The following is a 20,379-nucleotide window of genomic DNA, read 5'->3' on the forward strand; positions in this document are numbered from 1 at the left end:
CCTATTTAGATCCTCCACTGACATTTCAGAAAATCCTTCTCTCATTAGTTGAATAACACACTGATATTACCAATTATCAGAAAGAAAAATACATAAATTGTCAGTGCGCTACAGAAGTGTAGCAGAACATGATCATGTGTTGGACGTATGGCTTAGACATTTCTGTAGTTCCACACTTTTTAAATTCCTGTGAACTTTTGCAGTTTGTTCCCACTCTGGGCTCAAATCCTTTTTCCAGAAAGAGTTTCACTCAAGCCAGAAAATGAGAACAGATGTCAGTAACCCTGATACTCTAAACATATAGTGTTACATCTAACAGGGACTGAGTCACTTGCAGCATTGAGTGCTGAATGTGTGACATCATTAGCCTATTCAGTAAGTGAGTAATCAGTTGACACGCGTGGTATTAACAGTTGCTTTGTGCAAACTCCACCTGCTGTGTGATTTTAAACTAATGCTCGGGAAACAACTTCTCAAGCTTCCAGCCTAGTTTAATTCAACACTTTTAAAAAACTGTGAAGCCTCATGACAGATGATCGTGGTACCTGTGTGATGTCACACCTCTGACCCAGAAAGTTACCAAAAGGTGATCCTGTTGCTTCCTAGCTGCTAATTACTTCTTTCAAAATATCTGTCCTCTTATCACAGATGTTAGTAGAAAACATGATGATGAAAGTGTGAAGCTTTCCTTGTGTTGTCTATCAGCACAAATGTTGTTAGTCTTAGATTATAAATTACAATGCTGAACAGGTACTGATGCTGCAATGTGTCACTCTGCTATCAGCTGTCTGAAGTGAAAACAGGACGGCATTATTTATTTACAAGCCTTGGGGTAGTCCATGCTATCTAATCTTTCCAGTTCTTGTTTAGTTTGTGTCTGAGAAATGAATATTCAGAATGCGTACTGAACAAAAAAAAGTCGACAAGTGAAGGTGGCCAAAGGAGTCGGATGTAAAAAATGGAAGCCATTAGGAAATATTGGAAAGCCACCAAAAGACAGCGCAAGAGACTGTACGCCATGGGAGGCAGAATAAGCCAAAAGAAGTCAAATGTTGGTTAAAAAATGGAACCCAGTTGTGGGGCAGGCTGCTCTTAACTCCAGCCAGCAGGAGGAGAAAGAGAAGAAGGAGGTGGAGGCCATGGCTCAGGAGTAGTCCAGTCGTTTATTCCTGGCCAGGGGTCAACTGTGGCCTCAGGCTGGAGCTCAAAGAAGGACGGAGAAACCCACACATGATGAGAATACACACTCACACACACACACACACACACACACACACACACACACACACACACACACACACACACACACACACACACACACACACACACACACACACACACTCATTGCCAGGGGTCAGCAGTGTCCTCCATATGGCGAGCACACACACATGAAGAGCCTCCTTGAGAGAATGATGAAGACGCACACTGCCACACACGGTACTTAACACAGACCCCTGTAAATCACAACCTGAAATGCTCAGGCTGGTAATGTTCCTCTAACCACAGTCTCTGTACCACAATTAGCATAATAAATCCATAAGAGGGTGAGAAGCACTGAAGCTATCAGGACGGAAATGGTTTCAAACAATGGGTATGATGCACGCATGGCCTTTTCCCTGAATGCTGGCACAGCCACGACCTGTCCGACATATTTTACAACCCTAATTACAATATAGAGAGGAGCTGCCTCAATGGAAGCTGCTTCCAACGTTAGAGGTTCCCTAAGTAATTATCATGATGAACCTGGCATGCCATGGTCATAAATATAGTAGAACACACACCAACCAACACATTGGCACATGTTGGGAAAAGTAAAGGAAAAGAGATGTGGTGAAGGACACACACACACACACACACACACACACACACACACACACACACACACACACACACACACACACACACACACACACACACACACACACACACACACACACACACACACACACACGGAGGGTGGTGAGGTGAGGACACCCTCATTCATTGAACACATAAAATACATGGATTTCTGAAAAGAATGATTTGAAGAACAGTAAGGTTTTTAACTTTAAAGGTATTTGAAAGTTGACAATGGGAGAGACTGGAAAAACACAGATATTTAATGGATTTGAATTTAAATATCTGTATTCTTGTCTCCTGCTTTTACACTACATGTCACATTCACACACTGATGGAAGAAGCTGCTATGTAAAGTGTCCATCAGTATTAACTTATCCCATTCATACACATTCACACAAACTAAATCCTCTTGGGAGCAGTTTGGGGTTGTCTATGCCAACGACACTTGGGGATGAGGATCCTCCAACCTTCTGATAGAGAAAACTGACTCCACCCCTGAGCCACAACAGCCCCACAAAAACGATAGAATCTCAAGAGAGAATTGCATAATATGACTTTGAAAAACAAACATAAAAAAAAAGCAAAAACACAAATGAAACTTAAAAAAGCTTGTTTTAAAAACTAAGAATTGTTTCCAAGGAACCAAAACAAAAAAATGAGAACCACAATAAAAAATAACAATAATTAAAGCAGAAGGGGGGTAAAGTGATCCATATACCTATCTTTATTAAAAGTTGTTTTATCTGTTTTTTTCTTTCACAGAAGGATGACTTCCCAAACTGAACTAGATCATGACCTTTGGATAAAGGAAAAAACGTCTGTTTTCTTTTCTGTTTTCCAAAAAGGAATAAAAAAAACTACAAGTTTTGATCGTCCAATCGGTTACCCAAGGGCTCATGGTTAGGACAAATAATTAACCTGTATTTAAAATACTACTTTTTATCAATAAGGTCCATAAAAGGTCATTTTGTGTGTGCGTGTGTGTGTGTGTGCGTGTGTGTGTGTGTGCGTGCGTGCGTGTGTGTGTGTGTGTGTGTGTGTGTGTGTGTGTGTGTGTGTGTGTGTGTGTGTGTGTGTGTGTGTGTGTGTGTGCGTGCGTGTGTGTGTGTGTGTGTGTGTGTGTGTGTGTGTGTGTGTGTGTGTGTGTGTGTGTGTGTGTGTGTGTGTGTGTGTGCTTACTGTTAGTCCTGCCTTTCTTTATGCAAAGTGAGATTGTGTTTCCAAGTACATACAAAAGGTTAAACCATGACCACAGACCTCAAAAGAATCATATGAATGTTTCAACAATGAGCAATAATTGAAATACAATATCAATACATTCTATAATTGTAAAAAAGAATCAATGTGTGTTCACCTCACAGTGTCACAAAGCGTCACCATATGCAGCACAGACACACTCATCACACAAATCAAGTGTCACTGTCTCATTAAGCTTCAATGAATAATTTTGCAATTACATTTAACATGCAAACACACAAGACAAATTAGGCCTCACTGTGAGGGGAAGCACCGAGAGAGTAATGGCCCCCAAGAATTGCAAATGAGGCGCCGCTTGACATTTTTATATCACAGTAAATCACCGTATGTATGAGCCAAGTTGGTCGTGCGCTTGCAGAACACCAGCGTGTGTGTCTGGATGTGTTGACAAGCACCTCAACAAAGTCATCACTTCAGACACAACACAAGCTATAGGTCATGTGATCTGGTCACTGGTGCACATCTGTGTGCATTAAGCTGGAATATATTCATTTCCTGTGCTAAGTTTGAATACATGTTGTGTACAACCACCAGGAAGATGAACTGGGATGTTTCCCAGATTCAGATTAAGTCGTGCACTGGAAATTACAGGCTGGGGATGTTCTCTATTGAGGCTTTACAGCTGAGGATTAATCTGTAGTCTGGCAAGTCAACCATCAAAATCCAGTTATCCAGCACAGGCAGAAAATGAAGCAAAGAAGTAGAGAAGATGAAGACAGGAAGTAAAAATGTAAAAGAAGATTTAAAAGCCTGTGGGAACTCACCCGGTCTTTTCTCCATCTTTCTCCCTCGACTGCCACATAGTCGAACCTTCGATATTAATATTAGAATTTGCTTCTGGCAGAGCGACTTGTTGCTCTTCGGGCAGGGCTTGCGCTTGCTGGCGATCTGCCGGTTCGCCTGGGGGTCCTTGACCTCCCTGCGCTGGCGAATGAGGGAGCTGGCGAGAGCGGCCATCTTCCCAGCGCTGACCCTGCCGCCGCCTCACCAGCCTCTTGCGGCTCGGTGGCGCCCAGGTGTCGGGGGGGTACCGTGGGCCACCCCCCTGCCCACTCACCCAGGGCGACGGAGCACCGCTGAGGGAGGGGTGCAGAGCTGAGGAGGGGGCCTTTATGAGGATGGACCCGAAGCGACGGGGAGCAACGCAGAGAAAGAGGGACAGGGAAGGAATAAGAGGAGGAGGTGGAGGAAAGAAGGGTGGATCCCTCAAAGGCCCACCCAAAACTGACAACTGATGCAGGTATCGGGTGATTGCCTTTAAATTGTCTTCTGGTAGTTTGCTTTTTGGTTGGAAAAAAAGGTACAGATTAAGCCTTCATATGTCACTGTCATCCGGTTATCCACCAAAAATCCAAATGTCTCTCAATGCTTCTGTCCCATTTGGAGTTTGCCTCTTATCCCTCCTCCTGGAGCTCCACTGAACTTTGACTCAATCCTGTCCAAAAGGGTTCAGCGACAGAACCATTCTCCGCATTGTGAAAAGCCAGCTGGAACAAGAAGTCGCTGTTAGTCCCCTTATCCTGCACAGTCCACGGGATCAGAAGCGAGAACCAGTCAAGGGATGAAAAAAATGTCCGATTATCAACTCTCAAAAAAATTGACACCGACGGGACACACTGCAGCTCCTCCTCGTTCAGGTCTGTCCGTCACCTGTAAAAAATGTCTTCATCCAAAACAATGACAAAGAATAGGAAGAAGAAGTAGAGACTGTCCGACCTGAGGTATCAGCTCCGCAAAGCTGGGACAAGGATGGAAGGGATGCACAAAGGACGCTGCCGGACGCTTTGATTCCTTTGCTGTCTTTTCAAGCTCTCCTGGCGTCACCCTTTGCGTTCACCCGCACCCTGAGAGGAAAACCAGAAGAAGACACAGGCTTGATAAATCCACTATTTCCCAAAGATAGAGGTGACATTCATGAAGAGAGAGAGTGTGCAGGGGGGGAACAGAGACAGACAGGGTCACAGGAAGAATGAGGAGAGAGGGAGGGAGTCTATATTTCCCCCCTCTATCGGATCGGACACTCCAACTCTTTCGGCAAGCGCACTACACCATAGCAGAGCGCACTGCTGTGTCCTTCAGCCACGCATGCCGCCTCACAGCTGGGAGAACGATGGGATGAATGAATGGAGGGGAGACAGAGAGAGAGGGAGGGAAGGAGAGGAGACGAGGTGAAGGGGAAGGGAGGTGAGGCTGGTATGCAGGTAGTCATTCCTTACGGTACATGCTGTGTTGCTGGGAGTCTCCGCTGGTGGGTGACAATAGTCCAGTCTGGTTCTGTTGAGTCCGGCTGCACAGTGTGAGTCCATGTGTGTAAAAGAGTGTGTGTGTCCCTCCCCACAAACAAGGCACCTCTAAGCCTCAGCACACACGTGTGAGCGAGTGTGTGTATGAGTGTGTGAAAGAGCGGCACAGTGAGATGGTGTGTGACAGAGGCAGCATGTATGTATGTGAAAATGTGTGTGTGTCGCTCTCTCGCTTGTCCCTGTTCACAGTGCATTACCGACAGAGCGCTGGCAGCGTGCTTCACATGCTCTCTCTGTCTCACCCTCCCTTACTCTCTCTCTCTCTCTCTCTCTCTCTTTCTCCTTCCCTCTCTCGCAACTCTCTGTCCCTAAACCCTCCCCTTTCTCTTCATTCTCCCTCCCTTTTCTCCTCCCCTTCTGTCACTCTGATCCCTCCTTCAATGTCTGCCTTTTCAAAGCCCCCATTCTTCCCCCTGTCTTTCCTATTCTCTTCATTGCTTCTTTTGTGCAGTACCATACCATACCGGGCCAGGCTAAGACGGGCCAGGTAGGTCAGAGCTGGGGGGTTACCCCACCCCTTCTCACTGCACCCTCCCACTCTGTCGTCCCATCCCACCGTCTCTGCTGTGATGTTGGCTTAAAGAGACAAACTAAGTGAGGCTGTCAGCGCTGTTCTCTCAGCTATGACAAGGACATATAGATGCCGTGACAAAGTCCGAGTCAGTCAGCATCTTGCGTTACCACCGCCACATCATCCAGACGTCTGTTAACGCACAAGCCACTTTTAAAAAAATGCACCACACTTTGTGAAAATGATGACACTACCTGGGAGTACTGAATCTTTTGACAAGGACAATAAACAGATTTTAGCCTCCCAAAGTCTTGGTCAAATATCTGTTTAATGTCCAACTGAGTCTGTTGCAACAGGTAATTGTCCAGAGTGTCCACAGCCCAGGAGTTGATAATTGATGTGTCATACTGCCTTGATTACCTGTTTATTGCTTTTCCACTGTTGCATTTGTGTCGCTGCTTCATCTTACCCCAGTCAGGGCACATTCCCCCTCTGAATCCAAAACAAAGTATATCCAGTTGTTGAGAATGCACATCACATAGGCAATCTACTGCTGTGTGCTACATGCATGAAAAGGCACGTCTGGAACACCTGATTGCTTAGAGTTCTTATGTGACAATAGCTATGTCCTATAAAATCAAGTCCAAAAGTGCAAGGAACTGGCAGTCAGCTCAGAGAGGTAAACAAGTAGCTGGGTAACATGTTTACGTATAGCCAATCAAATTTTGGCAAATACCAGTTACTGAGCTTTTGACCAAAGGCAAAGTTTCAGAATGAAATTAGTCTGCTATATCAACAACAACATACTTAAAAAATATTCAACACCAGCTCACCTGCAAAAGTGTCCTTCTTATCTCCTTCCAATAAATATGAAAAAATATTTTGTCCTGCATGTTAGCTAGTTAAAAAGCAACCCATGAACAATGCCCTCTGCATTCTAATTTACTTCCCAATCATTTTTTTTTCATTCATGCTATAGCTGTGTGGATCAGAGAATATCCGTGGCTCAGTTTAGGGACTTGGGTCGGGAACCGGAGGGTCGCCAGTTCAAGTCCTGGTGTGGAACAAAATATGGAAGTTGGCACCGAATTCCAAATAGCTCTGCTGCGCTACCTTTGTAGCAGTGTGTAGCAGCACCACTCTGACATTTCCCCACTAATGCATGTCCACAGTTCCTGTTTGAGCATGTGCATGTATTTCAAGCCTATGTGTGTCAGAAGCATGTTTTTAATAACAGTGTAAACCAGAATTTCCCTCAGAGATCAATAAAGTAAGTGTTGGTCTGCCAATTTGTCAGCATCGATGAGCACTTCATTCACACTTCCCTGGACAACCATTAATGAATATATCGCACCCCCCTTGAAACGGATAATTTATAATTTTGTAAGAGAGAAATTTACCATCACAGAACATTGAACACCACATAAGCGCCTCAAATAGAACCGTTAACACAGTTTAAAAAAGATAGCATGCTAACTGCCTTTTATGGGATGATTAGCAGGGTATACAAAATATTAGCTTAACATGAACATGTTAACTTTGTCAATGTGTGCATGCATGACATTTTACATCTGCCTAATAGAGTAACAGTCAAGGGACTCAAATGCCTGGTGTTGGTTCATGTAACACACTGTGACTGTGCTGCCACATTGAGAACAGGACACTGTAGTGCAAAATAAAATTATTTAAATCTCCAGAGACTGTCCTTGATGTATTAAACCCCAATTAAAACAAAAGAAAAACACTTCAGGGGTTTGAGCCAGCAGCTGCAAGCGTCAATACCAGCATCTAATTTAGCCGGCAATTTAATCTTCTGAGAGTGCTGATATTTCCTATGACTTTAGTTGACATCTCCATACCTTCTCTTTTTGGCCTCCATTCAAACTCTATAGTCCGTGAGGGCGGATTTGTAAATGCTCAGGCAGAAAAGCACTGGTGATAAGCTGGCAGCATGACAAGTTTTTCAACAGCCTGTGGCCAAAGATGTAGTGATATGGCGTACCATCATTGAATCACATCAGGCCAAAATAATCTGCCTCATGCCTCCCCTCCCCTCCCCTCCCCATCTCTGTCTGATCAGCGGACAGTAACACATTACTACTTTTCCTCTTTTCAGAGGGTGAGTGTAATTTCACCAACATGAACTTATTATTGTCTGTACAAGACTGACATGGACTTATTTCCTGCCATGTTGGATGGTGAGCTGAAAATACAGTCTATTATTATTTATGTCTAAATATTGCAATTGCATGAGAAATGTATTATAATCTGTGGTCGGAAAGAATCTAGTTTAAACCACCAAGTAGTCAAAAAGAGATTGATAGGTTTTTTTTATTTCCAGACTTTTTGGGTATGCAAAGTTCTCTGGCTTCCATTTATAGAACTTGGAAGTCTGAGTTGTATTATCTAATCGTGTATCAGCAGGCTTTGGTTTGTGCAGGAAAAACAGTCTGTTTCAAGAGCAAAACCTGATAAAATGTCATCTGGGATAAAGACATCTGACCTCCCATTGGCCGTAACCTAATTACTTTTCATCTCATAAACAGATTTCTGTCGACAATTTCCATTATCAATCTGTTCTAGATTCTTCTCTACTCCTCTTGAGGACAGAATAAACAAAGTTAGACTGTTTGACTAGGGATGTTCCTATAGCCGACTGTTTCCTCTTCAATGAGTTGCTTACATCACCAGTGCTTGTTCCACCAGCCACCGTTCCTCCTTGCATGTTAACATCCTCATTCCTGTTCAGAATGCAGTTACACATTACTCCAGTCGATATGCTAGTTTAACCTAACACAGCCTACATACATTTTTATCTCAGTTTTCTAGACCAGAAACGGCAAAACCGTGCTGCTCCTATGAGATGCTATCTGTTCACTGTGCATGTTTACATCTGGGTAGTAGAGCAGGGAAATCAGGCCCATTAGTCCATGGCTCCAGTGTGTTGTAGTTTGGGCATGACTTTTGACAGGCATCGAGTGTCAATATAAGAGAATAATAATACTTTTTTGTAACAGACAAGCCAGGTAGATGACGTTTCATGGTTTGGTCCAGTGGTTTTCTGGACTGGTCTAGCATCAGGAACCACCTTTTAAATGACAATCCCAAATTTTTGAAAATGTTCAATCATTAAAATATATTTTTTAATTTAAAGATGTTGCGGATTGTAGAAGTAGAGACTTTTGATGGCATCAAGCTTTCATGTGCAAGGACTTCACTGGACACAACACACTGAGGTTCTGTCCCAATGTCAGAAAGCCCATGTTTTCGGTTTCATATTTGCATTTTGCCATGCTAACTGGCAGCTAACTTAAAGTGCATTACTGCCACCTATACCTTCTGAGAATGAATAAACAACCCTACTACTACTTCTACTACACATGTTCTTCAAAATAAAAGCACAGCATAGACTTTTTTTTGCCACAACCCTGGCACACATCTGTGGCCCACTAACAACCACTTTGAGTGTTGACCAAACATTTCAAAATAAAAAGGGGTGATCCCTCTCTTGCATCATTTGTAGAAAATGGCCTTATATAATAATTGCCCTAGAAATTCAGCAATGTGAAATCAAGTGTGTAAAAAGGCCATTTAGTTTAGGGTGAGGCAAGGAATAACGAATGGTTCAAACACAAGAAGAACTTTCATACATCAGGTCTGCTCAAACGTGCAGGGCTCAAAAGGCTGTACATTATCTCGTATACTGTATATACACAAGTTAAAAAGTCAATAATCCAATAATCACTCTCGGCAATTCACATACATTTGAGTGCTGTGCACATTGAAGACTGTTCCCTCTGTTCATATTGAAGTCTGGTTATAAGGGTATACCAACACATCTGAGGCTAAATAGTCCTCTCATGCAGGTAGCTTGAGTTTCATTTTATTTGCAACACTAAACACGGCTTGTGAAGAATTACCAAGGGCAGTTGCAGTGATAAACTGTCCACGGGGTTAAAAAAAAAAGAAAAGGATAATTTCCCTCTGTTAGCGTTAGAGGGTTTGCATTAAATGATGACAGCAGAGCAACAGCACCTCAGCCCCCGGAGCAGCTAGTGTTCCCCTGAGAAGGCAAATGTAAAATGATAGAGGGATTCTGTTATTGTAGGCAGACCTGCTGCTGGTCTCTACCTCTCCGTTTCTGCTGGCCTAGCAGGCAACGAGAAGAGAAAACCCTGCAGGATTTCCCCTCTCACACACACACACACACACACACACACACACACACACACACACACACACACACACACACACACTCAATCACCTATCATGACCGTATTGCAGTTTCCTGAGCTGTTAAATAACGTAATTATCCCTCTCCCCCTCTCCCTTGTCCTGTCCTCTTACTGCACTGTTGCGATCTTTTCCAATTCCCCACCCAAGGGCATACATCGCCCCTCTCTACAAAACCACAAACCCTTGCAATCCTCAGCTCCAACCCACAGTGCTGAGGCACACAGTCCGCTAAGACCGTAGCAAAGGCCTGGCAGCTCTGAGGACACAGTTTCAATAAGAAGGTTGAGGAGGGAAAACTGGTTTAGGGAAAAACAGGTGTTGGTGTATTGAAATGAAGACATCACTATGAAAAGGCGAGCCAAGACATGGCACGTTGACTGCCAGGAGGGGAAACAAAGCTGCCAAGGAGACAGAAAAGAACACTAGACATCTAGACAGACAGAGAGACCATGAAACAAACAGGGTCATAAAAAAGTGAAAAAGAGGGAAATATGCAGTATGTGCTGGTTAGGATGGGCCTGTTTGACATCTGTGTTCCTACTTATATGCCTCCACCAGTGACATCCACGGGTGGCTGGACATGATCGGTTTTCTGAGCGAGTCAGTTTCCATTGGCAAATGCATCCGCGGGGTGATACCATGATCTGGCTTCAGCAGCCACAGGGCGCCCACAGCGTTGTTTTCCACACCGCCCTCCTCTCCTCTCTCCCCCCATCCCACCATCTATCCCTCCATCGTCCACTCCTCCCCCAGACAGACTGGCCCAGTTCTGTCTGTGTGTCTCTCTGAGTTCAGCTCAATTCCCAAGGGTCTGAAGTGGTTTGGAGACCACACTTACTATAAAAATACACAAATATGACCAACAAAGAAATATCATACGTACATTTATTCAAGTTTGAGTTCATTGTGTAAAGCACCATTAAAAAAAAGAACCTGTCTCAATTTACATTTGTTTCATAATGGGCCATAACAGTTGAGATTTTTGTAAGAGACGACCGACTCTATCACTGAACCACAGCTTCATGGTCGATTGTAGGAGTACAGTGTGAAGTTTGTTTAGTTTGATGGTCTATTATAACTATAAGTGTTCTAAAATAAACCTCCAATGGACACCAGTAGAGCAGAAGTCTCCAGTGCTGGGAGAAGACAGACTATGTAAAGGGTTTCAATGGCTTAAGAAGAGGCTTGAAGCTGTCTCGTTAAATTCTTGGTTTCATATCGGTGAACGATTGTGTGATTTGCAGAACAAGCCGCTTACGTTTAGCGCTCTCTGCAGATTTATCATGGGATTACACCAACATATGTTTACCTCGTGATCTGAAACTTTTCATGATCCAGCCTTGTAACACTGTATGTGTTTTTTAAAAGGGGATCAGCTTTTTCAGCCTCACATTGACCTTTTACTCACCTATAGCTAGCTGTGCTTACAGTGTAAGGATATAATACTTAATTTGCCAACCTTGTCATGAAAGTATGGTTCATAACAAAGATTGTCATGTTTATTTGTTAGCAATTAGCATGGTTGCATTGAAGCATTATAGATATAACCGGTTGAAACATGAATCTGTATTAACATTGGGTCATATATGTAGAAATGTGAAATACATTTTGAAGTTGGTGACTTCTTGGCCGAGAAAAGGCAGAAAGTGTTTTTTTGGCTCATGAGGATGAAAGACAACAACTCCCAGAATGCACAGCAGCCGCCTCCTGTTCCTCCATCAGCCTCAACTGTTGTTGCTAGTGATGTAGTTTCACCCCCTCTAACCAAAGCAGCCTCCGATGATGCAAAATGAAGATTTTTGCGTCACTGGAAGCTCCTTTTCAGACTTAGAAATACAAAGACTTCCCATCTCAGGGGAAAATGAGGGCGGGATGCACAACCATTCAAAAATACTACCAGGTTTCTAATGATACAAAGCTTAATGCAAATGGGGGAAGTATCCCTTTAAGTGACCATAACTTCCAAGATGTGACGTTTCAACATTGTTGCGTGCTTATTGAGTGTACATTAAGGATAAAAGTCCATGTTAGTCTGTAATGATTAGCTGTGATTAGCATTATTCTAAGAGTAAAACACAGGGCCGACAGAAATTTAAATACATGCCATGCAATGTCATTCTTCTTCTTTGGAAACGGTTGCTTTTGGCTCACTGACTTGGCTTCATGTTTGGCATACTAAGAAAATCGTAAACTTAAACAATATGTAGATTGGCCCAATTATTTACGGCATCCATTCAAAATGTGGCCCCACATCCTCCACATTAATAAAAAACTTCCAAGTCATTTAACATCCATCACATTCTTCTTTGTGTCTTCATCTCCCTCCTCTCCACATGTAAACCTTCCTAATCTCTCCCTCCCCTCTTCATATTACTCATCTCATCTTCTTCCCCCCTCCCACCCTCTCTCATGTAACCCTCTTTATTTCTCCCTCTGACACTGTAGAGGTGACTGTTCCTGTTTTGCCTCCCAGTCTAATCTCAGGCTCATTATGTAAAGGCGTGTTGGCTCATTTGTTATTTCTGGCTCCAATAACCCTGATTAAGGCAGTTTTTTTTTTTCATTCTCTCATCCTCCTTCCTTCATCCTGTTATCAGTCTGTGTTAATGATAGCAATGCTGACCCTCTTTGAGACAGGTTCCTCCCTTCTGTTCTGAAATAACACAGACAATTGATTCCAAAATGAGATGAGTGACTCACTCATTAATCTGCATGTTGTAGAGCTCTCTCATGGGAAAATATTGTTAAGAAACACATCACGGTCTGTATTTGGTTAAATATTGAAGAATTATTGTGGGATTTTTTTCCTTGATGGGAATAAATCATTTTTTAAATACTCTCACATTATTTGTATTAAGATCATACAGAGAGTTTTGTGAAGCTCACTGAAGTTTGGAAACACGCAGAAAATACCTCTGATGGAAGGTAAAATCATGTTTTGAACCAGCAAAGTGATAAAAAATCAATGAACTGACAATGGCAAATGATTAGTAAAACCCTATCTGACACATACATTTATAAATGGTTACATTACAAATGAGCAGTATGTAACTCTGACACGAAATGTTTAAAATAGATATTGCAGTTTAAATACAAAACATTGTAGATAGCTGTCTCCCCCTGCCCCCTCCTCACTGGAGTCAATGTGCACCCAGGTTGACATGTCGTGGGAAGATTCAGTGTTTAGCCAGCTCTGCATCGATCGTAAAATCTTTGTGCGTTCTAACTTCTAGGCTTGGGCAGTTTTAATTTCTTCATACTTTCATACCGTCTTGGCATTTTACCTGGGTATACGTTATATGACGATATTTGTAAAAAATAAAAAAATAAAAAAATAAAATCTTTACTGCAACACCTGTAGGATTGCCGTTTGCTTGGCAAATCAAGGGACGTCCAAAACATCCGTGTGTTTGGGGTGCCTTAAAACTGCCTCCCTCCTCTAATCTAATCTGGCTGCTGCATTGTTGTCAGAGAAGCCAGCACTTCAACATAGCATGTTTACTTAATGTCTGATCATATAGTAAGCTCACTTTATCATTTCACTCACTACACATCTCACTGATTGGACCTTAAAACAAAGTTTATTTTTAACCTCCTCGTTAATTACAAAGCCACTACTTCAAGGAAGAATGTGTAGCATTTTACACATACTGTATAACAGAAATCAAGTCTAAACTCTGTAAACATCTCTCTGATTAATGACTGTCCACAATGAATGAGAAGCTTGAGTCCCACTGGCTGTGTTGTTGTCTGAGCTGTGTTTACATGGACGGGACGGCCGGCTCCTCCCCTTTTGTATGAAATCTGTTTAAATCAAAGACTACAGAAAAAGAATAACGCAGCCTACTCACTGCTTACTTGAATTTCAAGTAAGTGTTTTTAGATCAAGGTCATTCTGTGTCAATTTACGTGAAGCTACTAGCTAATAAAAGTGTGCTACCATTAGCATGCTAACACAACAATACAGGACACAGGCAATTTAAACTCAATCCAAGGAGAATTTTGTCCACATCTTGAGCTTAATGGTGCTTGGTGGGTCCCAATTTAAAACTCCTTTGTTTGAATGTGAGGATGGGGGGGTTGGAGGTGTGTCTCTGGAGGACAGCGGAGGCTTCAGAATAGCGGAGATGTCGCCAAACAGAAGTTTATTTTGGTTTCACGCTGGTGCTTAAGGGCGACATCTACTGGATAAAAAAGTTGCACATGCTCCCTTTAATATTTTCTCTTATCATTCTCTATGCATTCAGCAAACAGAGTTGTTGAAAACAGGACACAGTTCTGTCTTTCTTTCGCTCCCTTTCAATATTTTGCAACAACAGGAGTTTTTAAATACAGGGGCAACAAAAAAGAAGTTCTTCACAAACTGTTTTAAATGAACACAATAATCATAAAACATACATTAGTGCTTGGCTCTCTTTTACACATCCTGGCTTATATCTGTTCCAAAGGTAGTGAAGCAGGCTGGAGGGTTAGTGGAGATTTGATAAAAGGAAAGAAGTTAAAATTAAAGGGTGGGAGGCTGCAGCCTTGCATAATAAAGATTAGCATGGGACAAAGAATCTGAGCAGATCGGAGGGGATACAGAGAGATAAAGGGAGGGTGAAGGTGTTGAGGAAAAATAAAAGTAGAATTTAGGGGATCTGACAGAAGCGTGATGCGAATGCCCCAAAGTGTGTTTACTTTTTATCATGTGCATTCCAACGTTCAGGCTTTATGGAGAAGAATCATCTCGTACAGTGCAGACAGAACTATATAACATATAGCTCAGGATTTGTCATCTCGACATCAGCAATTGCATGAGGGGGAGCTGAGGGTGCCGCTACATTATGACTACATACATCAGCCAATGTCCTACCAGGACTTGGTGTCACAGATAAATACAGCCAATAAAGATAGAAAACACACAGAGTGCATCTGTAAAGCTGCAAATGGAGCCCTGTCAAAGCTGATACAAGAGGTTGCAAAAGCGCATGTTTGTAATTTGTGTGTTTTATGAACTGTGTTGAACCGTGTTTGTGTCTGTCGGGTAGTTTGTGTGTGTCTGTAGGTGTCGCTCCATCTGTGTGTTACCCCCTCCCCGCTCACCTCTAAATCCCCCCCGATACAGCTGTGGATTAGATGCTGGTAAATGATGGCTCAGCTGTGGCTGCGCTGCCTCAAATAATGCAATAATGCACCATCCCTCTATGTCAGTCAGTGTTAACCTGCGCTGTCCTCAGACACATGGGCCTCAAATTGGGATTGATATGGAGGGCTTTTCTGTAAGGGGACTTCAGTGATCACATAAAACAGGTATCTGTCACTTTGGTCCCTCTGAACGGTGCAAATAAAAATCTACAATTCTACAATTCACTTAGCAGACGCTTTTATCCAAAGCGACGTACATCAGAGAGTAAGTACAACACAAGCAAGGATCTAGAAAAAAGGGAACAATGTCAGTAAGAGCAAACAATCAGCTTTGAGTCTGAATGGACACACAGGTGCTGACAGGAAGTGACCAGAGGCAAAGCACAACATTGAGGGCAGTTCTTGAGAGCTCTAATCAGTATAGAAACCATTTTTTAAGTCGTCATTATCAAACAAAAACCATCATCATTACCATCATCATCATCAATAATATGGAGACCATCATCATTAAGTTAGTAGGTATTCATGAAAGAGCTGGGTCTTTAGCTTTTTCTTAAAGGTGCAGAGGGACTCTGCAGATCCAATGGAGACAAGTGAGACCAGACAAACGTACTAATGGGAAGTTGGTATGTCTTACTAGATTTTCGTCCTTGCAATTTTGTGCTACTGAGAGGTTGATTTTGTTAAAGATTCCTTGTGAGATATCTGGACGTCAGACAGCACAACATTGACTCTTGGGCCACAGGTTGTCACATTATTTAAGAGGACTCTACTTTTGGGATGTAATTTGAATGTGGAAGGACTTGAGACCTTGTTTTCAGCATGTAAGTGGTTGAGAGTGTGTCAAAATGTGCTTCCCTTCAAAGTCTGTACAAGACAAGCAACAAGACACTTTTTATTTATTAAAAGACCGAACCCCCAGTGTTGCTGAACACCGCTCAGGGTGACTGCTGACTGGAACCATAATGACACTTTGGGTGATTTCACATTAGGGACCAGGGATCAGACTTGATCAGTGTGAATACAAACGTACCGTACTTGAGTGCCGGTCTCGGGTACAATCCACCTGTACTAGAATATGGTCTGCAGGAGAAGATGTGAATGGAACCAAGCTGAAACAAGGAAGTGGACAACTTTTTGTGACGTCATTCTAAAGCGCTCCCGTCTCATCCGAGCATCATGACATGGACCCATTTGGTCCTCTGAGCTTTGAGGGTCTTTGTTAGCGTCTCAGAAATAACAAAAACAATCTTCCAAAGTTAGCAAGATGGACTCAGCCAGCAAGTGGTTGCCATGGTTGCTTCTTCCTCTTTGTGCTCCTTGGCAGATTTGCTAACCAACTTTGTGCATACTGCCACCTGCTGTATCGGTCTGTGTGCATACTCATGCTCTTTTACATTTTTTGGCTCATTTATACCATAGCATCCAATCAAATGTATTGACCATCTATTCTGATTAAGTTAAGGCTCAGAGTTATTCATCAATTTGCAGATTTGAGGGCATGGCTTATTGACTTACAGGTGGGTGTTTTGTAGCTCTTTGCCAAAAGGCTACAAAGGGCCACCTCATCTACACCTCTGTCTGTTTCAAAGTTGACTAAAAGTTAATTTCACACAGTATTTACAATATGTGGACCGCCATTGCTGAGCTTCAAAGTGTACTTCAGAAACCAAACGCTATAACACCTTTTATTCTCAACTTCAGTTACCGCTTTTGGCGTTTGTAGAGTAGCTTTGAATACGGAAAGACACCGCACTTTGTACCTCTGCTCCTCTCTGTGGATCTGCTCTCATGTAAGAACACACAGTTTTAGAACAAAGCGGGATGAGATACCTAAAAAAAAATCTAAAATCAAGCTAATTAAGACGGGATCCAACGCGCTGCTACCTGCCTTTCACAGCGGAATGAAAGGGACTCTGTTCAGAAGGCGTTTTGGCAATCTCTGCCAAATACACGGATCAAGAAGCAGCCTTTTTTCTCTCCCGTCTGCAGTGCTGTGTATATATATATGTGTGTGTGTGTGTGTGTGTGTGTGTGTGTGTGCATTTGAGTGTGTTAGCTCCTGCTGCTGAGTATACTGTATGTCCGATAGAGTTTAGCTGAGCAGCAGTTGCTCCATCTGTGAAGCCGACTCTCTTCCGCACACAAGGAGCATTACACATGCAGTCCATCACCTTGTGTTAGCTGGCACAACAGATCTGATCCATAAGACGAGGTATAGATACAAATAGATACAGAAAGCAAATCAGAAGTACCAAAAGGGGAGCGGGACAGACTCATGCTGATGAGGGGACAATGACAAAAAAAGAAAATGCAAAGGAGAACCAGAAAGACAAGACAAGAGGAAGCCGACAGGGGACGAAGCATTAGCCCCGACTCACACTCACAGAAGAGAGGAGAGGAAGAAAGAGCTAGCAGCTCTAAATACTTAAAGAGCCACAGTGGACTGAGGAAGACAGAGACAGGAGGGAGAGCTGACCCGTTGTCTCGCAGAGATACAACACCCAGTCGAGCAGAGAAAAGACAATCTCTCCGCAGCACAGGACTCTGCTCTGTGGCCTGCGTTCTACTCATTTGCAATTTTGTTATGTCTGCTGAGATTTTTGGAAGAACAAGGGGTGTGAAATTTTCTGTTCAGCGTCCTTGGAAGTGAGATTTATTTCTTCGTTTTGATAAAAGCATTTGATTACCTTTGACATAATAGTGGTGTGTGTGTCATCACTTTTTTGTCCTTGGTGATGAGGACAGTGATCCAGAGAAATGTGTCATGAACATATACCTTTTATGGATGCAAACAGATTGTTTCCTGGTGAAAAAATTGAGAATCTATCATAGTAAAAGTCCAATTACCATCAGGACAAGCTGGTTGAGTCTAATGTGTAATGTCAGTGTTACAGGAGGTTTGGGTGTGTACATGCAGCACACAGGGAAACAAGGATCCTGGTAATGATCTTAGCTTCCACTGGTGCAGATATGAGAACAAGCAGGGAGGTTAAAACACACTTTAGTTCAATAACCAGGCTTACAGCCATAAGAGTCTACTGGACCAGGAGTACTGGGTTGCCAAACAAGGAGACAGGTGTGTGCAGTGGTGTAGAGGCTCTCACACACACACATGCATACAAAAGCGGTGTGTTTAAGTGCAACTTTTCAGCCAAGACGTGACAGTCGCCACAGTCGGCCTTTCGTCGCTAGTTCTTTGCCGTTCTTTGCCGTCTGCTTGATGTGTCAGGGCCTTGATGAAGTGGCGCAGGCCTACAGGCAGACTGGAGCAGAGGCAGGGTGTACAGTATGTGTCAAGCATGTAGATGTATTACAAAAGCCTGGTTGGGCACCAATTAGCCTTGATTCCAATTTTGTAAGTATTAGACCTTCAATTTAGCACAGTGACTTTCTCGAAGGCAGGCCAAAAGAAGAGTCTCAGGGTCATTTCTCTGTTGAGTACCAGCAAGTCTGACTGTTAGACCCACAGATATTACATTTGATTTTCCTCACTCGGAGTCCAGACCAATTTCCACATCATGACACACTGGAGACAACAAAGGAAAACATCCATCTTTGATTTTTTTTTCACAGGCTCTATGTTGCTACATTAATAGTTCCCATCCTTATGGTTGGAGAGATAACGTTAAACTATTTTTCTGACTTTTTTTATCTTTACTTTTGGCTTCCAAGTCACTTGATAATTTTACACCTGGGGCCTAAAGATATTTAAAAAATAATTATATAGGAATCCAAGCCAATGATATAGGAATCCAAGCCAAGATTTTGTAGGGATTCTAACCACAAACAAAATACAAAATGTTTTAGTTCAGTCAGGACCACTGTCGTGCATACAAGGAAAGTTTAAGGCAGGGAGAGAAGCAGCGAAACTCCAGAGCATCGATGACAAAAGCATGACATTGGTTAAGTCAATACAGCAGAAAAGGAGGAGCTGTGGGGGACCAGGGTTGCAAACGCGGCCTTGCAGAGGGACCAGCAAAAAGTACACAGGCTAGAGCAGTTTAAATAAGGCAGCATAACTATTTGGCCAATAGGACGCTTTGAAGCAAATCAGCTGGCCATCAGCTGATGAGGCTTGCATGAGATCAGCTGTTACCAAAAACCCTGGCATGATAGTAAAGCGTGACTCCATGGCCTGCCTGAACTAACACTACGCTCTATTTTATGTACACCAAAAGTTGTTAATCAAGCTTATTTTGAAACATTGCGACTCTTTTCACAGTATTAGTAATCTTTAATGAGGTTATAATTTTTGCGGTGCAGTTGTGGAATTGGATTTAAACAATCAAGCCTCTCTTAATGATGAGAATGTTGTTCTAACAGACATTCAAGTATTTTCCTTTCCAATGGTTCAATGTAATTAACAGTCGGCAATGGTGAACAGTAATAAAAAGGTGCAATAAGAAAAAAGAGGAAATTAAGGTGTGCACACCTGGGAAATCCAGCAGAGACACAATTTTACAGTCGGTGCTCACACTTCAAGTAACAGACATTTTAAATAGAGCAAAAACAGAGAGAGAGAGAGAGAGAGAGAGAGAGAGAGAGAGAGAGAGAGAGACTGTAATATCTAATTAAAAAGGTTTAAGCAATCATTCACAGAGGAGCTCCTATCAAGACCTGGTTCATTGGTGATGTATGAACTCTGAAACTGGTGGAATTTGAACACAGACATCGGTTAAATCTAACCAATCAGAGCAAATCAGTTTCTGAGTGCGTCTTCATTACTGATGCTTGATCACATTTAGCTTTTGGAGGATGTGCATTGTAGCTAGAGGCTTGTTTTAAAGCCCTACATGCTCACTTGGTTTTTTAATTGCTCACAGTGACATCAGGACGTGATGCATGACCCCCTCTGTGAAACGTGCACATGAAGGAGAAACTAAATGTTTTGGAAAAGACAAAACACACCCTGGAGGAGGACAGGGACAGACACAATGGCTGGGACACACTTTTTCAAAACGCAAGAGCTGAGTGTTTGGATGCAGCCGATGGAAAACCCCACTAAACCATGGAGTGTGTGGAGCGCCAGAGCTGCGAGTTGGTGCCGGCTGGCAGGCAGGCGGGCGAGCGAGAGAGAGAGCTGGCGCAGGGGGCAAGGCGGAA

General features: G+C 42.8%; 1 protein-coding gene across 1 annotated transcript in view; it reads right to left on the reverse strand.

The window, feature by feature from the left end:
* fgf11a (fibroblast growth factor 11a) overlaps positions 1 to 5,727 on the reverse strand; it is a 122,015-nt gene extending 116,288 nt beyond the window's left edge. The window contains exons 1-2 of the mRNA XM_065950618.1: positions 5,313 to 5,727; positions 3,861 to 4,940 (exon numbers count right to left, since the gene is read on the reverse strand). Coding sequence (XP_065806690.1) covers positions 3,861 to 4,053 — 193 coding nt within the window. The 5' untranslated portion in view covers positions 4,054 to 4,940; positions 5,313 to 5,727. The remainder of the gene's footprint in view (positions 1 to 3,860; positions 4,941 to 5,312) is intronic.
* Positions 5,728 to 20,379: the final 14,652 nt, after the last annotated feature.

This window comes from Labrus bergylta, chromosome 22 (assembly GCF_963930695.1).
Source record: "Labrus bergylta chromosome 22, fLabBer1.1, whole genome shotgun sequence".
Lineage (NCBI taxonomy): Eukaryota > Metazoa > Chordata > Actinopteri > Labriformes > Labridae > Labrus > Labrus bergylta.